This window comes from Microtus ochrogaster, linkage group LG5 (assembly GCF_000317375.1).
Source record: "Microtus ochrogaster isolate Prairie Vole_2 linkage group LG5, MicOch1.0, whole genome shotgun sequence".
Classification (NCBI taxonomy): Eukaryota; Metazoa; Chordata; class Mammalia; order Rodentia; family Cricetidae; genus Microtus; species Microtus ochrogaster.
Window position 1 is genome coordinate 51,381,953 of NC_022031.1, and position 17,114 is coordinate 51,399,066.

General features: G+C 42.9%; 1 protein-coding gene across 6 annotated transcripts in view; it reads left to right on the forward strand.

Moving 5' to 3' along the window:
* Musk (muscle associated receptor tyrosine kinase) overlaps window positions 1-16,407 on the forward strand; it is a 73,451-nt gene extending 57,044 nt beyond the window's left edge. For 2 of the 6 annotated variants that reach the window (XM_005362218.3, XM_005362220.2), the window contains 7 exons: window positions 202-465; window positions 1,875-2,050; window positions 2,714-2,737; window positions 10,946-11,144; window positions 11,571-11,762; window positions 12,222-12,370; window positions 15,725-16,407. In XM_005362218.3, coding sequence (XP_005362275.1) covers window positions 202-465; window positions 1,875-2,050; window positions 2,714-2,737; window positions 10,946-11,144; window positions 11,571-11,762; window positions 12,222-12,370; window positions 15,725-16,407 — 1,687 coding nt within the window. The remainder of the gene's footprint in view (window positions 1-201; window positions 466-1,874; window positions 2,051-2,713; window positions 2,738-10,945; window positions 11,145-11,570; window positions 11,763-12,221; window positions 12,371-15,724) is intronic. The other 4 variants (XM_005362219.3, XM_005362221.3, XM_005362222.2 and 1 more) reach the window with 2 other exon arrangements.
* The last annotated feature ends 707 nt before the right edge of the window (window positions 16,408-17,114 follow it).

Genomic DNA, 17,114 nt, shown 5'->3' on the forward strand with positions numbered 1-17,114 from the left:
CCAAAGCTTTCCACAGCTTGCGGTATCTAGAGGTGACACTGTTGCTCCGGGGAATGGGGAGATTTTCAGACGAAACATTTCACCACATTAGCCAGGACAGTTTCTCCCTATTTCTGTGATGTAGATGTGAGGGGTGGCGGAGGCAGAACGGATGCCAAGAAATTGCATCTGACGGGTTACGCTGCTCATCACTTCTTTCAGTAAATCACAGAAAGACAGCAAAGGCTACTGCGCCCAGTACAGAGGGGAGGTGTGTGACGCAGTCCTGGCCAAGGATGCCCTGGTCTTTTTCAACACCTCCTACTCGGACCCTGAGGAGACCCAGGAGCTGCTGATCCACACTGCGTGGAATGAGCTGAAGACTGTGAGCCCACTCTGCCGGCCGGCTGCCGAGGCTCTGCTGTGTAACCATCTCTTCCAAGAGTGCAACCCAGGAATGGTACCTACTCCCATGCCCATCTGCAGGTAAAAAATGCGTAAAAAAATTAAATTCTTTGTATGCCAACCGTTTGCAAAAGAAGACATTGTCATGAGCGGTAGGCACTTACATGGTGCACATACATGTACGTGGAAAAACATTCACACATATAAAATTAATGATTGGCAAAATTTCCCACTCATCCAAAGAAAGTAATTAAAAAGACAAAATTTCTCCCATGTAAAGCATTGATGGCAATCTATGATGCAGGTACTCTGAATTTGTAGAAAATATTAGTCTCAATCAAAAAGTGGCTTGCACAACTCAAAAAGATCCTTGTGATATATGTGTGCATAAGCACACACAGAAAATTTTCTTTTTCCTTGATAGGGATATAGAACATGTGTTATAGTGTGTGTGTGGGGGGGGGGGTGCTCGTGCATGCACACAAGCTTGGGCTGCACCCAAGCCCTTACGTATTTTCGCTATTTTCCCTCTTAAATTATTTTCTCCTCTTATTATCAGCCCTTACAACCTTAATTTGGAATTACCCAGGGTTGTCTTGATGCAATTTGTCCTAGGAAGTCCAAAAAAATGTTATCGTCCAATCCCGATTACTCCAACTAGCTTTTCCTCAGCTCTTCTACACTTTCCACAGCCTGCCCAGGCTCAACAGCCTCACACTGGCACTAATTGGGCATCTCAGGTGGAAGCCGTTAGACCCTCAGGGCAGAACTCCGCTCTCCAGGGAAGGGCTGGCCTAGGAACCCAGGGTGCTCCTGCAAACCATTGCTGGTGCTGCTGTTCTCTTCCAGGGAGCAGAGCAAGCAGGTTCAGGGGTGTCCTTTCTCAAGGCTGGCCTATCAGGCCTGGGGTGATGCCATGTCCCTTAGTTCATATGTGCTTTAAACTATCAACCTTGTTTCTGTATCTTTGTTTTTTTTTAAAGGTTAGTGATTTAATTTTATGTGTATGAATGTTTGTCCTGCACACACGTATGTACACATGTAAGTGCCTATTGGATCCCTCGGATCTACAGTTACAGATGACTGGGAGCTAACATATGGCTTCTGGGAATTGAACCTGGGTCTTCTGCAATGGCAGCAAGTACTCTAGACCTCTGAACTATCTCTCCAGCCGCTGTGCCTTTATTGTTAATATGAACGTCAAGTGATAATATATCAGGGACTCTTATCTAACTCATTCTAAATTTAAGGGGAAAAAACTAAATAAGATAGTATTTCGTCTCACAGCACAGTCTACTAAATTTTGAATGCCTATATTTCATAATGCCTTACATTGGTTAAGTCCACAAAGAGTCATTTTAAAAATGCTTTTGTAAGCAAAGACACCGCGATGTGACAATGTTTCAAAAATACAAAATTTAAGCCTCACTGCAAATTTGCCTTTAACTCGCTGCGGTTCATCAGGTCTTGCTCACCCTTCCACATTTTAGAGAGTACTGCTTGGCCGTGAAGGAGCTATTCTGTGCAAAGGAATGGCTGGCGATGGAAGGAACGACCCACAGAGGAGTCTACCGCTCCGGGATGCATCTCCTCCCGGTGCCAGACTGCAGCAGGCTTCCCAGCATGCACCGGGATCCCATGGCCTGCACAAGACTGCCCTATTTAGGTAACATGGAATTCCCTCCAGACTTTGGAAGTTAAGGCAAATTTACTGTTTAGAGTCAAGTAAGGTATGTCCTTAAAGCGCCTAACATTTTCAGGCTTTCTAGGCTGTTCTAATGTTTTTTTGCTTTGCCCTCTCCACACACGTTAACAGCAGAATCCTAATACTACCCTAATCACTTAGGTTAGCGTAAAGATTAATTTCATTCGTTTTCAAATAAGCCGAAGGACACTTTTAACTGCTGCTTGGATCTTGCTTTATTTCACAGGGGATCCCGAGTGTAACATTTTCTGGGATGTATGGGCAAACGGCTAAGAAATATCTCATAGTTTGTCAGAGGAATGGCGTAAAGGAACAAATAATCCTCTTTCTTAGCCAACGATGCAGATTTTTTTAAAGCATGCAGAAAATGAGCCACATGTTTGGAAACGCTGACCTCACAAAACCACACCGAGCGACTGCATGGTGTTTTATGAGTTTCGTTTGTAAGGACGATGCTACCCTAACGGCTGGTTTCGTTTCAAAGATGCGCTCTTCACGTTTGAATGCTTTTCTGTCACTCATTTAAACGCTGGCAGGGAAAGTCGCATTTCTTAGCGGTAGCTCAAGCATCTAGGAGATACCTCAATGTTTACTTAAAACCAATTTTTATCCTTTCCCCCTCAGATTATAAAAAAGAAAACATAACAAGTAAGTAATTCCGTTTGTGCCTCTGAAATCTTCTGTGTTTGTAAGTGGATTCGTGCATGTATTATTTACATTACACTCCCCGATCTCCAGAACAGAATGTACTGAGCGTCATCAGCCCCCCCCCACACACACACAGTGGCGGGGCTCATCCCCTGCCTCAGCTAGAACGTGATGCTTAGCGAAGGGAACAAATATTATCTCCTTCCTCAAGATGGTTGGCCTTTTTTATACCTCAGATGTTTGAAAAATTGGTTACCGAAGACTTTGGATTCTGCAGCAACAATTTCATACAATGTAATTATTTTTGGATAGAAACAAATACCATTTTTCTCTACTGAGCTGTTTTGTGACCTTCATTTGTAACAAGTCTTTCTTTTTTGGGGAATAGGTGTACTTTTTAAAAATTTTTTCTTAGTTTTCTTTTAGTCCTCGAATTTTTATACACACATTCTATATTAATTACAGAACAGTTTGTCATTTGAACCAAGGGGGGAAATGAAAAGGCAATAAATCATCTATAATCCTACTTTTCATAATATTTTGTTTTAATTCTAAATTAACCACCCTACTAGTAACAAAGAGGAAGCTCTTAGGATGTCACTGGAATCTCCTTTTTCTTGCTGTGTTTATTTATTAGTAGTTCTTTGGGACTTTCGTGCGACACATTTTGATTGTGTTCATTCATTTAACCCACCCCTGTACTCAACTCTTCCCTGCCCTCCCGAAACCAAACCTTCAAGACCAATGTGGGCCATTGTTTCTGTCTGAAGACTCAGAAAAATTCAATCCTTCTTAAAAGGTGCTCAAATATAGCAGGGTTTTTAGTGTTGATGGGGAACAAACCCATGACCAACTCGATGTCGGACAAGCCTTCTACATCTGAGATGCATCCTGGATTGTCTTAGACATGTCTCTTTCAGTAGCTCACGCTGGCCTCCAGCTTTCTGGCTTTGATTCTTCCCCAGCTGCAAATGTTGCCACCAGGCACTGGCTCAGAGTGACTCCTCATCTGCCCTACACCCTGGCTACAGGGGGAAAACTTTGAGAAGTGTAGCTGCCCAGGTTCCCCACATACACATTCTGGAGCATTTGGTGTGGAGTGCAATCTAGGATTTGAGCTTCCTCTTACATTTTATAAATTGATACATAAAATTGGACATATATGAAGAGTATTTTGTGATGGTTTGATTTTCTGTATTAGCATCAAGCCAGATAATTCTGTCTCCTCATCTACCTATCTATCATTTTTTTTTTTGAGGTAAAAAGCCTCAAAAACCCTTTCTTAACTTCTCTGTAATATAGAATGCTGTCTTCTGACTGTGGAATTAGTTTTTGTTTGAATGTTTGGTTTTTATGATTGTTGTTGCTTTAGGATAGCCACCTTTTAGTACAGTGTTTGCAAAGCTAAGCAAAATAATTTTGAAAGGGTCATCAGGAGGACCAGCAAGACAGCTCAAAGGGTAAAGGCACTTGCTGCCAATCCTGATGGATCATTCCCCAAGACCCACATGCAGGAGGGAAAGAACTGCTACAAGTTGAGATACTCAGCAGCACAAACTAGCTACAGATGTTAATTTCTTGACTTTAGGAAACAATCATATGAGATTTTTTTTTTATACATTTGAGAAAATCAGCTCCAGCTCTTGTAAAAAGATAATTTTCTCTGGCCATGGGTGGGGAATGTCTGTGCTCCCTGAGTTAGAAGCAGCTCATCTTCTCTGCTAACTCATAGTGGGTTAATTCTAGCAAGGAAAGTGTTCTGAATACACACGCCAAGTCGCATTCAATGGGAATGTTTTAAATCTTCAAATATTCCTCTTTTCATGATTTATTTTTTAAAAAGATCTTATTGTATTTATTTACTTAGCATGTGTGTGCATGCGTGTGCATATACTCACAGGCCAGAGGACAGCTTGTGAGAATCAGTTCTACCATATGGGTCCTGGGGATCAAACTCAATTCATCTGGCTCGGTGGTAAGTGCCTTTCCACACTGAGCCACCTTGTAGGCCCTGCTTTATGGCTTCTCAGTAAATCCCAGATATCATTACTAGCTCACTTTGAGGCGCAATTGAAAAACTTTTAAAGTCCTTCTTTCTCTTTGCTTTAGTTTTTTCTTGCTCAACACGGGAGCTAGAGTTTCAGCAGTCTCTGGGGTTGTTTTACGTTAACATCATCTTTTGCTGAAGTGAAATATCTCCCTGAATATGCCATGACTTCGCCATACTTACATCACTCTGAGCTAAACAGACTGTTTGTCTCTTCTGTGGGATTCCACATGCCTTCCAGGCCCGCTCAGCAGTGCGCCTGCCTTCTATTTCCAAGCCTCTGTAGAAACTAAATGCAATCTGGCTTGCTCTGGTAACGGAGAGCTACATCCCTCCCATCCCCTTGTCCCTTCCAACTCTGCTCTCACCATTTCTGCACCCAGAGAATCTGTGTAGCCCAATTCTGACAAACTGATTAGTGTGGTTGTGCACAGTCTCTCGTGAGTCTCCCAACAACCCTATGGAAGTAGGTACCGTGAACACACTCCGTTCTACATCCTAGTCAGTGTGAGAAACAGGTCAACTGACTCCCCTCACCCTCCACCCTCCCCGGGTCCTATGCAGTGTTGGCGCTAAGTCAGTATTCAGGCCCAATCTGTCTGCTGCTGGTTCCACCATCAGACTCTTCCCCCTCTGACCTATGTAGTATAGGGGTTAAGCCAGTATTCAAGCCCTAATATGCCTGGTTCTGGCTCCATTATCAGACTCTGATTTTTCAATTGTTACAACTGATGGTTTTCTATTAACCTCCCCCCTTGTTTTTTTTTTTTTTTTTTTTAATTTCCAAGACCTGACATGCAAAGTTTGCCTGGCTGTTCTGATAGATTTGCTCTACAGGAGATGCTGTTCTAGGGAAGCTCCTACCATTGGCCAAAACATTTCTGATTCTAAACAATCCAGACAACTTGTAGCAGCATTTCAATAAAGGCATGCGTTGTTTCTAAAATTCAGTTTCCATCATGGTCAGATACTACTTTGGCCACAGATGAAGTGAGAGAGCAAGGGAAGGAGAGAGAGAGAGAGAGAGAAAGAGAGAGAGAGAGAGAGAGAGAGAGAGAGAGAGAGAGAGAGAGAGAGAGATGTAATGAACTAATATTTTAATCAATCATTTAAAATGCTGGTTGGGCCCATCTTGTGGGGACGGGAAAGCTAGGAATTCACAGAATCAGAGTTGGAAGTGATGTTAGGAGTTCTCTCACGTGATTCCTCTCCCGGGGGAGACCATCCTCCGCATTGTCTCTGCAGACACCCCTCTCCCTACTCAAGCTCACCTCTTTAATTGTGAGCACATTTCGGCCATGTCAAACTAAACTCGGTCCTCTATAGCTTCTCATAGCTGGTGGTTTTTCCATTCCTTTGGCTCACCCTCTGTAGCATGGACTTCAAAAAAACTTGGAGACACGTGCCCTGCCTCCTTGTTGTTTCTTCCTCTTTCCACTAAACATTCCCATCTCCAACTTTTTCTTCTGTGAGTTGAGCTCCAAAGTCCGTACCTTCATGTCTGCCCTGCACTGGCAGTAGGAAGATGGAGGGATGTTCAGGACTGGATGTAACAGACAGAACAGCCCATACCTTCATGTCTGCCCTGCACTGGCAGTAGGAAGATGGAGGGATGTTCAGGACTGAATGCAGTAGACAGAACAGGGTCTGGTGAAAATTAGAATGCAGTAATTGTCTGTGATTAAGGCTTGTTCTTTCATTAGTGTTGAGTAAACTTACGCCAATTGCCTAATCATCTCTCTCAATGATGTACGTTCAACCCTAGCACCACATGAAAGAGAAGCGGGATGGCATACACTCAATGCCACTGCTGGAGAGGTAGAAGCAGAACAGTTCCTACGAGTCATTTTTTTAAACTAATTTTTGGCAAGTTATTTTCCCACTTTCCTATGAAAGCCAGGTCCTAGCTTTTCTTTCACGTTCCTCATTCTGCCCACTTTTCGAACCTTTAGAATCTCTAGAGAGAGCCTCAGAATACTTTTCCCTTGCTGTTTATTTCCCTGGCATCAGGTTTTCCCTTGCAGAATGACTGTCTCTAGACTTTTATTTAGAGAATTAGATGAAGTTCCCAGTCATGTCATCATTATCTTCTTAGGCTAAAATCAAATATCTTGTATTATTGCTTTTTATTCTTATATTGATGTCTCCTTCAGATTCAGATGGTCTGTAGTCAGATGTTTTATGTATTTCCTCAAAGAAGATCTTTTTATTCTTATATTGATGTCTCCTTCAGATTCAGATGGTCTGGAGTCAGATGTTTTATGTATTTCCTCAAAGAAGATTTTGATAGTGAATCATTGAGGTGGTGAATATCACCCAACAGTCTCCTCTGACCACAGTAACTGGGGTGAAATAGCAGGACAGGAAGATCTTAAGCCACATCATATTTCTCTATCCAGCCTGTAGATGTTATTACACCTTTTCTAGCTTCTAGTTTGGAAAGCGAGTATTTTAATGTTTCTGGCTATTTTTTTTTTGTATTTTTTTCTCTGTCTGGGCAGAAGCTTTTAGGTTTTTTCTTTATTGGTGGTGTGTGTGTGGTGGAAATCCTGCCCAACGGTGGTGCATCACACATCTCTTTCTGATTCTTTCCTTAGGAGGTCCTGTTAGGAGCTAGAGATCAGCCACCGTGGGGATGATGTCATAGACGTCAGGGAGACATCTTTCTAATGCACCAAGCTGACCAGTTGATGCACTGCTTGAAGCCTCCTGTGATTTTCCCCTCTTGCTGCAAGGCAAAGGCCAACCAATTCCCCTTGGCATACGAGGCCTTCTATGACCTAAAGATGATATCTGCATTAACTATAAAAATTCCCACCTGCAGCAATGCAACTGTCAGGCACACTTTGGGAGAAGTCCAACAGCTTGGTTCCAACCCAGTAGATGCAGTTCTTCCTTGGAAAACCTTATCTCCCCCCCCCTCCCCCCGTGCAGCCACCTACAGTAGCCATGCTGGCTTTGGCCTATTAGCATACGGTAACAAAGCACAATAGAAGGAGAAGCCTGTAAGCCACAGGAATCTGTTTCTTGGAGTTCTGGAAGTTGGCTATCCAGGATTAAGGCATAGACATATTTAGTGTCAGGTGATGATACATATTACTGCCTTACACATAGCTTCGGATGTCACTGTCTTCCCACAGGGGAAAGATAAAGACGCAAAGTTTGTTAACCAAAAATTAAGGATAAAGAGGAAATATAATGGAAATCTGACTTGGTCATTTGGTCCAGAGAGGTAGCTGACAGAGCTCTGGAGAAAACCTGAGCAGCTTGTTCTGCTGAGCAGCAATCAAAGAATCATAATAGAACTAGCCAGAAAGGAAGGGATGTTTGAAACCATACAGAACTACTGGTGAAACTATGCCAATTCTCGTGCTTTAAAAATAAATCTTTCAGAGCGATCATGGAGCTTTAAAACACATGTCATTAAAATCTACTTTCTAATAATTTAGTGTGTGTTTGCGCGTGTGGGGGTTGGGTGGGGGAGTGGATGGTATGTGTGCGTCTGTGTGCACATGTGTACGTGGGTAGACACACCCGTGTGAACATATGTGGAGATTAGACGTTGATGTCTTCATCACCATCCATCTTATTTTTTGAGACAAGGACTCTCACAAAACCAGGTGCTCACTTAATGGCTAGATGGGCCAACCAGCAAACTCTGGGACCCAGCTGTTTGTGCCCCCTCCCAAGTCCTGGGGTTACAAGTTCATGTCACCACACTCAGCTTTTCACTGGGTTCTGGAGATTCAAACACTCATCCTAATTCTTGTGTAGCAAAGGTTTTATCTACGAACCAATTTTCTGAAATTTTTTTGAGAGAAAAATTACCCATATACTTCCTGATTATATCAACTATAGAAGTTATATCATATTATCTTGTGTATTATATGCAATATGAATAGCTCTATAAAATCCACATGTAAAAATAACATTAATCTGTATCCTTTAGTAATGGTTCCTTACTGTATTTAGAATGAGGAGTTTGCTGACTTTTGTAAGGTTTCCTTTGGATTGAGAAAGCTGGTGGTGACTGTGGACCAGTGTTAGACCCCAAGCCCACGCGGCTGTGTCTTGATAAGTCAAGCTGTCATTAGTCCTGTGCAGATGATATTGCTGTACTGAGTGTTTTCCTGCACCATGTGCCTTCCTAAAGTCACAGCAGTGACCAAGCTTGACCTCTACAGTTCAAAGCAACTCGCTTAGCCATCAGTGGGCAGCGGTTTTCACTATGTCCACTCCTCGACAAGAAGTCATACATAAACACCCCTTATAGCCTACACTTTCATGAATGCGGTGTTTCAAATGGCCCTGGGCACTCTTGTACTAAAGGTTTTCTTTTGTTCAGCCAGCAGTGGTGAGCTGCCCCCACTCCAAACTAAGTAGGCAGATGGAGGCACGTCTTACAGCCATCGCTTTAAGAATGCCCTTTTCTAAATGTCTTTGGCTCCTGTTGAAATACGGTTCTCTTTGGTGTTTTTGATTTTTTTATATTACTATCTTCTCCCTTGTGAAAACTGTATTCTCTTACTGTACTGGGATTAGTCAGCAACTGCTTACTTAGACACTTCTGAAGCTCTGTCATAGTTGGCGTGTGCCCTTTGCTTTCATACTAATGTTTCTGGGTTACATACTAGCACTGGAACTTCTGTAATGGGTTAAATGTGTGTTCTCTAGATGGGACGTATTGCGATAACTGGAATTTTAACTCTCTCGTCTCCCAAGCGTGTTTGTCATTATACAATGGTATTTAAAAGTAATTTCTTGCTTATGGTTCTATTCCCCAGGCATATTTTTATTCATATTTGGTAACTGCTGTATTCCCATCATTTTCTCTAAGATTTTGAAATGTGATTGCATAATTACATACTGTTTTGCTTTTATTGATCTTTGAGTCTGTCGAGACAACCCTTCTTAATTGCTACCTTTGTGGCTTTCTTGTCTTTTTCCAGTTAAAATTCCACTCATCCAACCATGATCTAAATATTTAAAAGACTTGAACTTGACTCATCTCTGTCATTTGGCATGTGTGTAGTCTCACTTTGTAACTTCTGCTTGCACGCGGGTATTGTTATGTGCCCTGTTTTCCTTTTGTTCTCAAGAGTTCCTGTTGCTTGTCTAAGGCCTCACATTCCATTTGTCCTCTTCCTCATGTGTAACAGAAGCCGAGAAAACCATGAGTTCATCAGTGACTGCAGTGTTAGGCTAATTTCATACATGCCATTAAGACTTTTTTCTGGCCTCTAGCTATGGCTACTTCTACTTCTAAAAGAGAAAAGCAACACATTTCTCTTTTTCTTGGTCATCCTGCTGGGTTCTATTTAATCTCTCACTATATGCATTTTGGGCGAGAGAACAGAGCTGTGCATTTATGCTTTTGAGATTTATTGAGGTTTGTCTTTGTGGCCTAATGGCAGCCACATCTGTCAGTCTTCCCCAGATGTTTGAGGAAAAGATCTTCTCCTTTTGGGCTACGAAGCTGATTCTTAGCTGTCAGGACTGGTTTGGGTTATTCTGTTTCCATAGTTTTTGTCTTTCTTCACTCACTCTGCAATGAAGATTTCAAGGTATTTATAGTAAGGCTTTTTAACTACATCCACGATGACCTTGTGCGCAGGGCAACATAAGGGTAGCATCTGTCTATTCTAGCACAAATGCAGATTTTACTTGTTTTCCTAATCTTATTGGCCTTTTCACATGGGAGTTTGACTAGAGTTCAAGTTTTAGATAAATTGACTTCTGCTCCTTTTTATCCCAATGATTTCATTGCCCATCTTCTTCCATTATTTTTATTAGTTGTAAACCCACTACACACATGTTCAAACACACACACACACACACACACACACACACACGCTCAGCTCAGATGTTCTCACCTTCAGTCTCTTTATGTGAAAATATTTTTAGTGCATATTTTGAGTCAGGCATAAGGAGCCTAAGCCTGGGATTTATATTTCTTTCAGAAAGTCATATTTCTCCTCTGAGTCTCTTCTTCTTTGCAAATGAACCTTATTGGATTCTTAATCCCGGACTTTACAGACAGCCCACCAAGGAGCTCCTGATACCCTAGCGTATCTTTCAGGCTGTGGCAGTGAGTGCTGCAGTTCAAACACTGATTCTGGAAGTTTCCAAAATAAGCAAGAAGCACTATTGTTTCCCTGCAGCATTCCCGCCGATAACGTCCTCCAAGCCGAGTGTGGACATTCCAAATCTGCCTTCCTCCACCTCTTCCTTCGCTGTCTCTCCTGCATACTCCATGACGGTCATCATCTCCATCATGTCCAGCTTCGCCCTGTTTGCCCTCCTTACCATCACCACCCTTTACTGCTGCCGAAGAAGGAAAGAGTGGAAAAACAAGAAAAGGTGAGGTTCGAGTCCAAGCCCGCCACATACAGCCATGTCTTTTAGCCCATATGCTCGGTTCTGGAACTGGGGATTAGAAGGGGAGCATCTGTCAAACCACCGTCACCTTACTAACGCCCATGCCCTGGCTGTAAAACTAGACACCTAACTTGAACTTTATAAAAATGTCACAAGTACCAAAGTCAGTTTTTACACCAGAGAGAACTTAATCATTTGGTGAAAATGGCTCCTCCTGCATCCCGTCTTCTCCCACCTCTGCCGCTGATACAGATAGTGATAAAATGTGCCTCCCGACTAGAGACCAAGTGCCACACTTCATTGCTCTCAAGCCTCAGAGCCCTCAGCAAACTTAGTACTATATACTCTAGGCATTTCTTAAGGATCAAGATCAAAGGCCGTTGTTGGTCTTGCCTCTCTCACCTGCAGGGAGTCCGCGGCCGTGACCCTCACCACACTGCCTTCCGAGCTTCTGCTAGACAGACTCCATCCCAACCCCATGTACCAGAGGATGCCACTCCTTCTCAATCCCAAGTTGCTCAGCCTGGAGTATCCCAGGAATAACATTGAGTACGTCAGAGACATCGGAGAGGGAGCGTTTGGAAGGGTCTTTCAAGCAAGGTAAAGTTAACCATGGTGTGGGGCGGGGTGAAAGGGCAGGGAGGAATCTCTGTTGGAATTCACTATGCTTGAAAAAAAATACACTGGATTGTATACTACTGTATACAATAGGGGATTACAATGGACATGTTGGCTCTCTCTCTCTCTTTCTCTCTCTCTCTCTCTCTCTCTCTCTCTCTCTCTCTCTCTCTCTCTCTCTCTCTCTCTCTCTCTCTGTGTGTGTGTGTGTGTGTGTGTGTGTTTCCTCTAGTTGGTAAGTAACACATTGTTAAAAGTAATCTATGTTGAAAATAACTAGTGAATTTCCTATTGACATAAAGAACTTTAAGTTGACGACTGTCATCGTCTTCCTTTGGTTTGTGGCTCAGGAAAGGCTGCATAAGCATGGTAGGGGCTCTATAAATGTGAATAAATATAATCCCGGGGTATAAACATCCCCATCTGTGGTTTATCTCTTAGGGCTCCAGGCCTACTTCCTTATGAACCTTTTACTATGGTGGCCGTGAAGATGCTGAAGGAGGAGGCCTCTGCAGACATGCAAGCAGACTTTCAGAGGGAGGCGGCCCTCATGGCAGAGTTTGACAACCCAAACATCGTGAAGCTCTTAGGTATGAGAATATCACCGAAGGAAAAGGGTTCCTTGGCGAAGACCTTTTCTAACCTTTTCTTCCTTTGTCTTTCTCGATCATCAATGGGATGTGTCTCTTTCCTCCTTTCCTAGTTTAAAATATTCACCCACTTTCTGACATACAGTTCACCTCAGCTTTCAGGACACTCGGTGCCTCACAGATATCCCTTTAATTCCATCGCTTCCAACGGTCTCAGTCACTACTGCCTCTGTTCTGACTAGAAGCTGTTTCAAGCGTCTCCTCATGAAGAAAATTCCCTTGATACTAATTCACCATCACAGAATTTAGTAAAGTTTAGAAGTATGTATACCATATGTCCACTTTATTTTTCCTTAAACTAGACCATCATGATTCAATCATATTTTTGTTCATTGTTGTGTCCCCATTTCATCACAGATTCATAAATTTAATAAGTATTTCCTGAACAGCTTATAGAGTTACATAGAAATAGCTAAACCTTTTAACATTATCAGGCTTTGTGGAGCTTACATACGTTTGGGGAGATAGCAGAGGTAAACATACATGAATGTGGCTTATAGGCCTCTGATTTGTTTTAAAACTCAAAGTAAAGGAAGACTCTTTGGAATGTGAGCTGCTATCTTTGAAGACTTCAGTGGACATGTGACATTTGTGTAAAGGCCTGGCTGAGGTAAGAGGACACTGTGGATAGATGGGAGAAGGCACAGGCCCCAAGGCAAGCTTATCTAGTGCTGAAAGCACAGCAGACAGGGCTGGGAAAAGGGTTCTCTGTGAATAGAGTCCACTGCACCAACATGAGCGCCTGTGTTTGTATCCCCTGCACCCACGTAAAGGCTCGGTATGGTGACACATGCCTGTAAATCCCAACACTGAGAGAGCAGAGACAAGAGGATCTCTGGGACCTGAAGTCAATGCTCCTAGTGGGGCTGGTGAGCTCCAGAATTGGTGAGAGAGGAAGGTGGGGAGCAACTAAGAAAAACCCTGACATTGGTGTCTATACCCCATACATGGGCATATACATGTGCACACATACCTACATACACATATACCCTTATACACAAACACAAACACGTGTACACACGAGAGACAGAGACAGAGAGAAAGAGAGAAAGGAGAGAGAGAGAGAGAGACGTGTACACACGATAGACAGAGACAGAGAGAAAGAGAGAAAGGAGAGAGAGAGAGAGAGAGAGAGAGAGAGAGAGAGAGAATAAAAAAGTGACAGAGATGGTTTAAGAGAGTGATGTAAGACTGGATTCAACAGTAAATGCAGTGGGGGCTGTAGGAAGAGCCCGCAAGGCCTTCACATAAAGAACGAAAGAATACTGAGAGGGGGAGAATAGTCTTCCTCGGGGAAGAACTCACAACTCTTATCCAGCGCCAAATGGTCAGCCCTGACAATATACAGACAAGTAACATTAAATAGGCTGACCAGGTTGTATTTAGAATATGTCTGTTATACACACACACACATATGCATGTGATAACAATTAATAAAAAGAGGCTATGAATTTGAAATGAATAAATTTGAAAACAAGGAGGAGGAAATGATGTAATTACAGTATAATCTCAAAAATGAAAGGCAAAATCCCCTAGCTTTTGAAATGTAAGTAAAATGGGAATCAAACAGAAAGTCCAGCCAAGAAGTGCCAGGCCATGGCATGACGTGATTCACACTCCCCCCCCCCCCCACCCAGAAGGTCTATGTCTGGTTTGCTGAGCAGGGTTGAAGGGAAGGCACTGAAAACAAGGGCACAGTGAATGGCGTCTTTCAGTAGGCAGGAAAAGATGCTGGCACAGGCCAGGGAGTAAGTGGTGAGCTAATAAGAAGGGATGGGTCTGTGTGCAACTTGAAGGTGGAGCCAAAGAATCCCTCGATAGAGCAAATGTGATTTTTGCAACAAAGAAGGGAGACAAGGAAAAGACCACACATTTTGTTTAGATTTTGCTAAAACCCAACAAGAACTAAAATTCATAATACCTATAATAATTGGAGGTTGAAGAAGGATCAAGAGCTCAAAGTCACAGTTGGCTAAGAATGAACACACACACTTTTTCTTGAGAGGAACATGTTGTCTAAATCTTCCTAATATAAGAATTCTTTCCAAACCAATTTAACTATTGTAACAAGAGCAGAGTCACCTGATGATACAGGTAAATAGTTATTGACAAAAAACAAAAGAAGATTGTGTAGGAGGGATAGCAAAATGTGACCGACCTTTGATTTCCTATTTAATGTACACATTGTCAGCTAAAATCCTTTAAATTACAGAACTAACTAGAAACTTTTTCTTATTTCTCTTCTTTTTTTCAAACTGAAACTTCTAATTTTGCTCTGAAAAACATAATAAAGCTGACAATCTTTCTGTATTATAATATGAAATATACCCATCACACATAATGGTACAAGCTTATACGATTATTTCTCACATATAGTAAGATGCTAAGGTTTTTCAAATGTCTTCCTTGCACTGTGTAAAACTCTGTGTGTATGAACATTACTTTATTTAAAGAATGGACATCAAAGATAAAAATCTAAATTTCAAACTATTTTACTACAACCACCTAAGAAGTTCCTCTAAGAATCTTGGGTTCTTTGTATTGTTCTTCCTAATTATGGTAGCTATTTCTATACATAGAAGTTTCTGTCCTGCCTGGTTCCACAGCCATTCAGTTTCAAAGAAACACAGAGAGGCTGATGTTAATTATAATTAATGTTTGGCCTATTAGCACAGGCTTATTATTAGCAAGCTCTTACAAGTTTAATTAACCCATAACTTTTGTCTATGTTTAGCCACATGACTTGGTATCTTTTATCAGTAAGGCATTCTCATCTTGCTTCCTCTGCATCTGGCTGGTGACTATATCCCTTCCGTTTCTCTTCCCAGAATTCTCTTAGTCTGGTCGCCCTGTCTATACTTCCTGCTTGGCTACTAACCAATCAGCATTTTATTAAACCAATACAAGTGACACATCTTTACAGTGTACAAAAGCATTATCCCACAGTGTATTTCTTGTTCTCATTCTTCAGAGAACTAAACAGAATGATTACATCACACATTCCCAGCAAACCCCTGCTCCTGAATCCACTTACCATATGCTACTTTGCACTTGCTCTCCAGATACCTGGTTAGTTGGAGGGATTTAAAGAAACAGGGAATAATCTCTCCATTCCAAGAGATAAAATGTTAGAGAAACATCTCTAATACAATGGATGTATAGGAAGTAAGGTGGTAGGTACTATGTGTAGAGACAACAGAGAGGAAACCATCTTTTCTGGCTTGGTCCTTTAATTTTGGCATGCCTTTTACTGTGGAAAGACTCAGCCTAGCCAATATATTATTTTGATTGCAGGCGTGTGTGCAGTAGGAAAGCCTATGTGTCTGCTCTTTGAATACATGGCCTATGGCGACCTCAACGAGTTCCTCCGAAGCATGGCCCCTCACACCGTGTGCAGCCTCAGTCACAGTGACCTGTCCACAAAGGCTCGGATGTCCAGCCCTGGTCCTCCACCCTTGTCCTGTGCAGAACAGCTCTGTATTGCCAGGCAAGTGGCAGCCGGCATGGCCTACCTGTCGGAGCGCAAGTTTGTCCACCGGGACTTAGCCACCAGGAACTGCCTGGTGGGGGAGAACATGGTAGTGAAAATCGCAGACTTTGGCCTCTCCAGGAACATCTACTCTGCAGACTACTACAAAGCTAATGAAAACGACGCCATCCCTATCCGTTGGATGCCACCGGAGTCCATCTTCTACAACCGTTACACCACAGAGTCGGATGTGTGGGCTTATGGTGTGGTCCTCTGGGAGATCTTCTCCTATGGCCTGCAGCCATACTATGGCATGGCCCACGAGGAGGTCATTTACTATGTGAGAGATGGCAACATCCTCTCCTGCCCGGAGAACTGCCCCTTGGAACTGTACAACCTCATGCGCCTATGTTGGAGTAAGCTGCCCGCAGACAGACCCAGCTTCTGCAGCATCTACCGGATCCTGCAGCGCATGTGCGAGAGAATAGAAGGAACGGTGGGAGTCTAGGGTTGACTGTGTTCAAACAACCCAGACAGGCTCTTTTCAGACGGTGGGCAGAGGCTGTAGGACCAGAGAGGAAAGGGTTTAACGTAGATATCACAAGCCAGTAGCTTGCTTGCCGCAAGAAACAGATCGTGAAAAACCCGCAGGTTAGGAGGGTCGGTCCCATTGAAATAGGAGGTTAGAGAACCAAGCTAGGAAAATTAAGAGGACCGTAGGTGGCGCTTCACCCTCAAAGGGACAGTTCTGAAAACATACTGTATAATGAGAGTAGCCCGGGTTCCGTTCTTGCATCACCCCTCAGACGGAGTCTGCCATGCTCAATTGAACCCAAAGCCGTACGTGCAGCTTCATTTTTTTTTTTTATTTTTCAGTTTCATTTTTGAAAGAAGACACCCTGTCCATTGTAAAAACAGCGTGTCTCTGTGTATTTTGATGAGGACAGGAAACTAAAGACAGGAAGCCGTTCTTGCGTCACTCAAGACACACGACCGGTCCTTTGTGTTGCTTCTCGCGTTGAATGTGCAATCACGTATTCGCATGCTAGAGCTGTGCGTCTATTTTACTGATGGGGTTTTAAAGGATAAGAAGTGGAAAACCTGCAAGCTCTGTGCTGACCACACCTCCTGGCTTCTTTCCTCTGCCTGCTCTCCACCAGAAGCCGTTCCTGTGTGCCCTCAGCTTCGAGGTGATTCGTTTGCCTCACTCCTCCT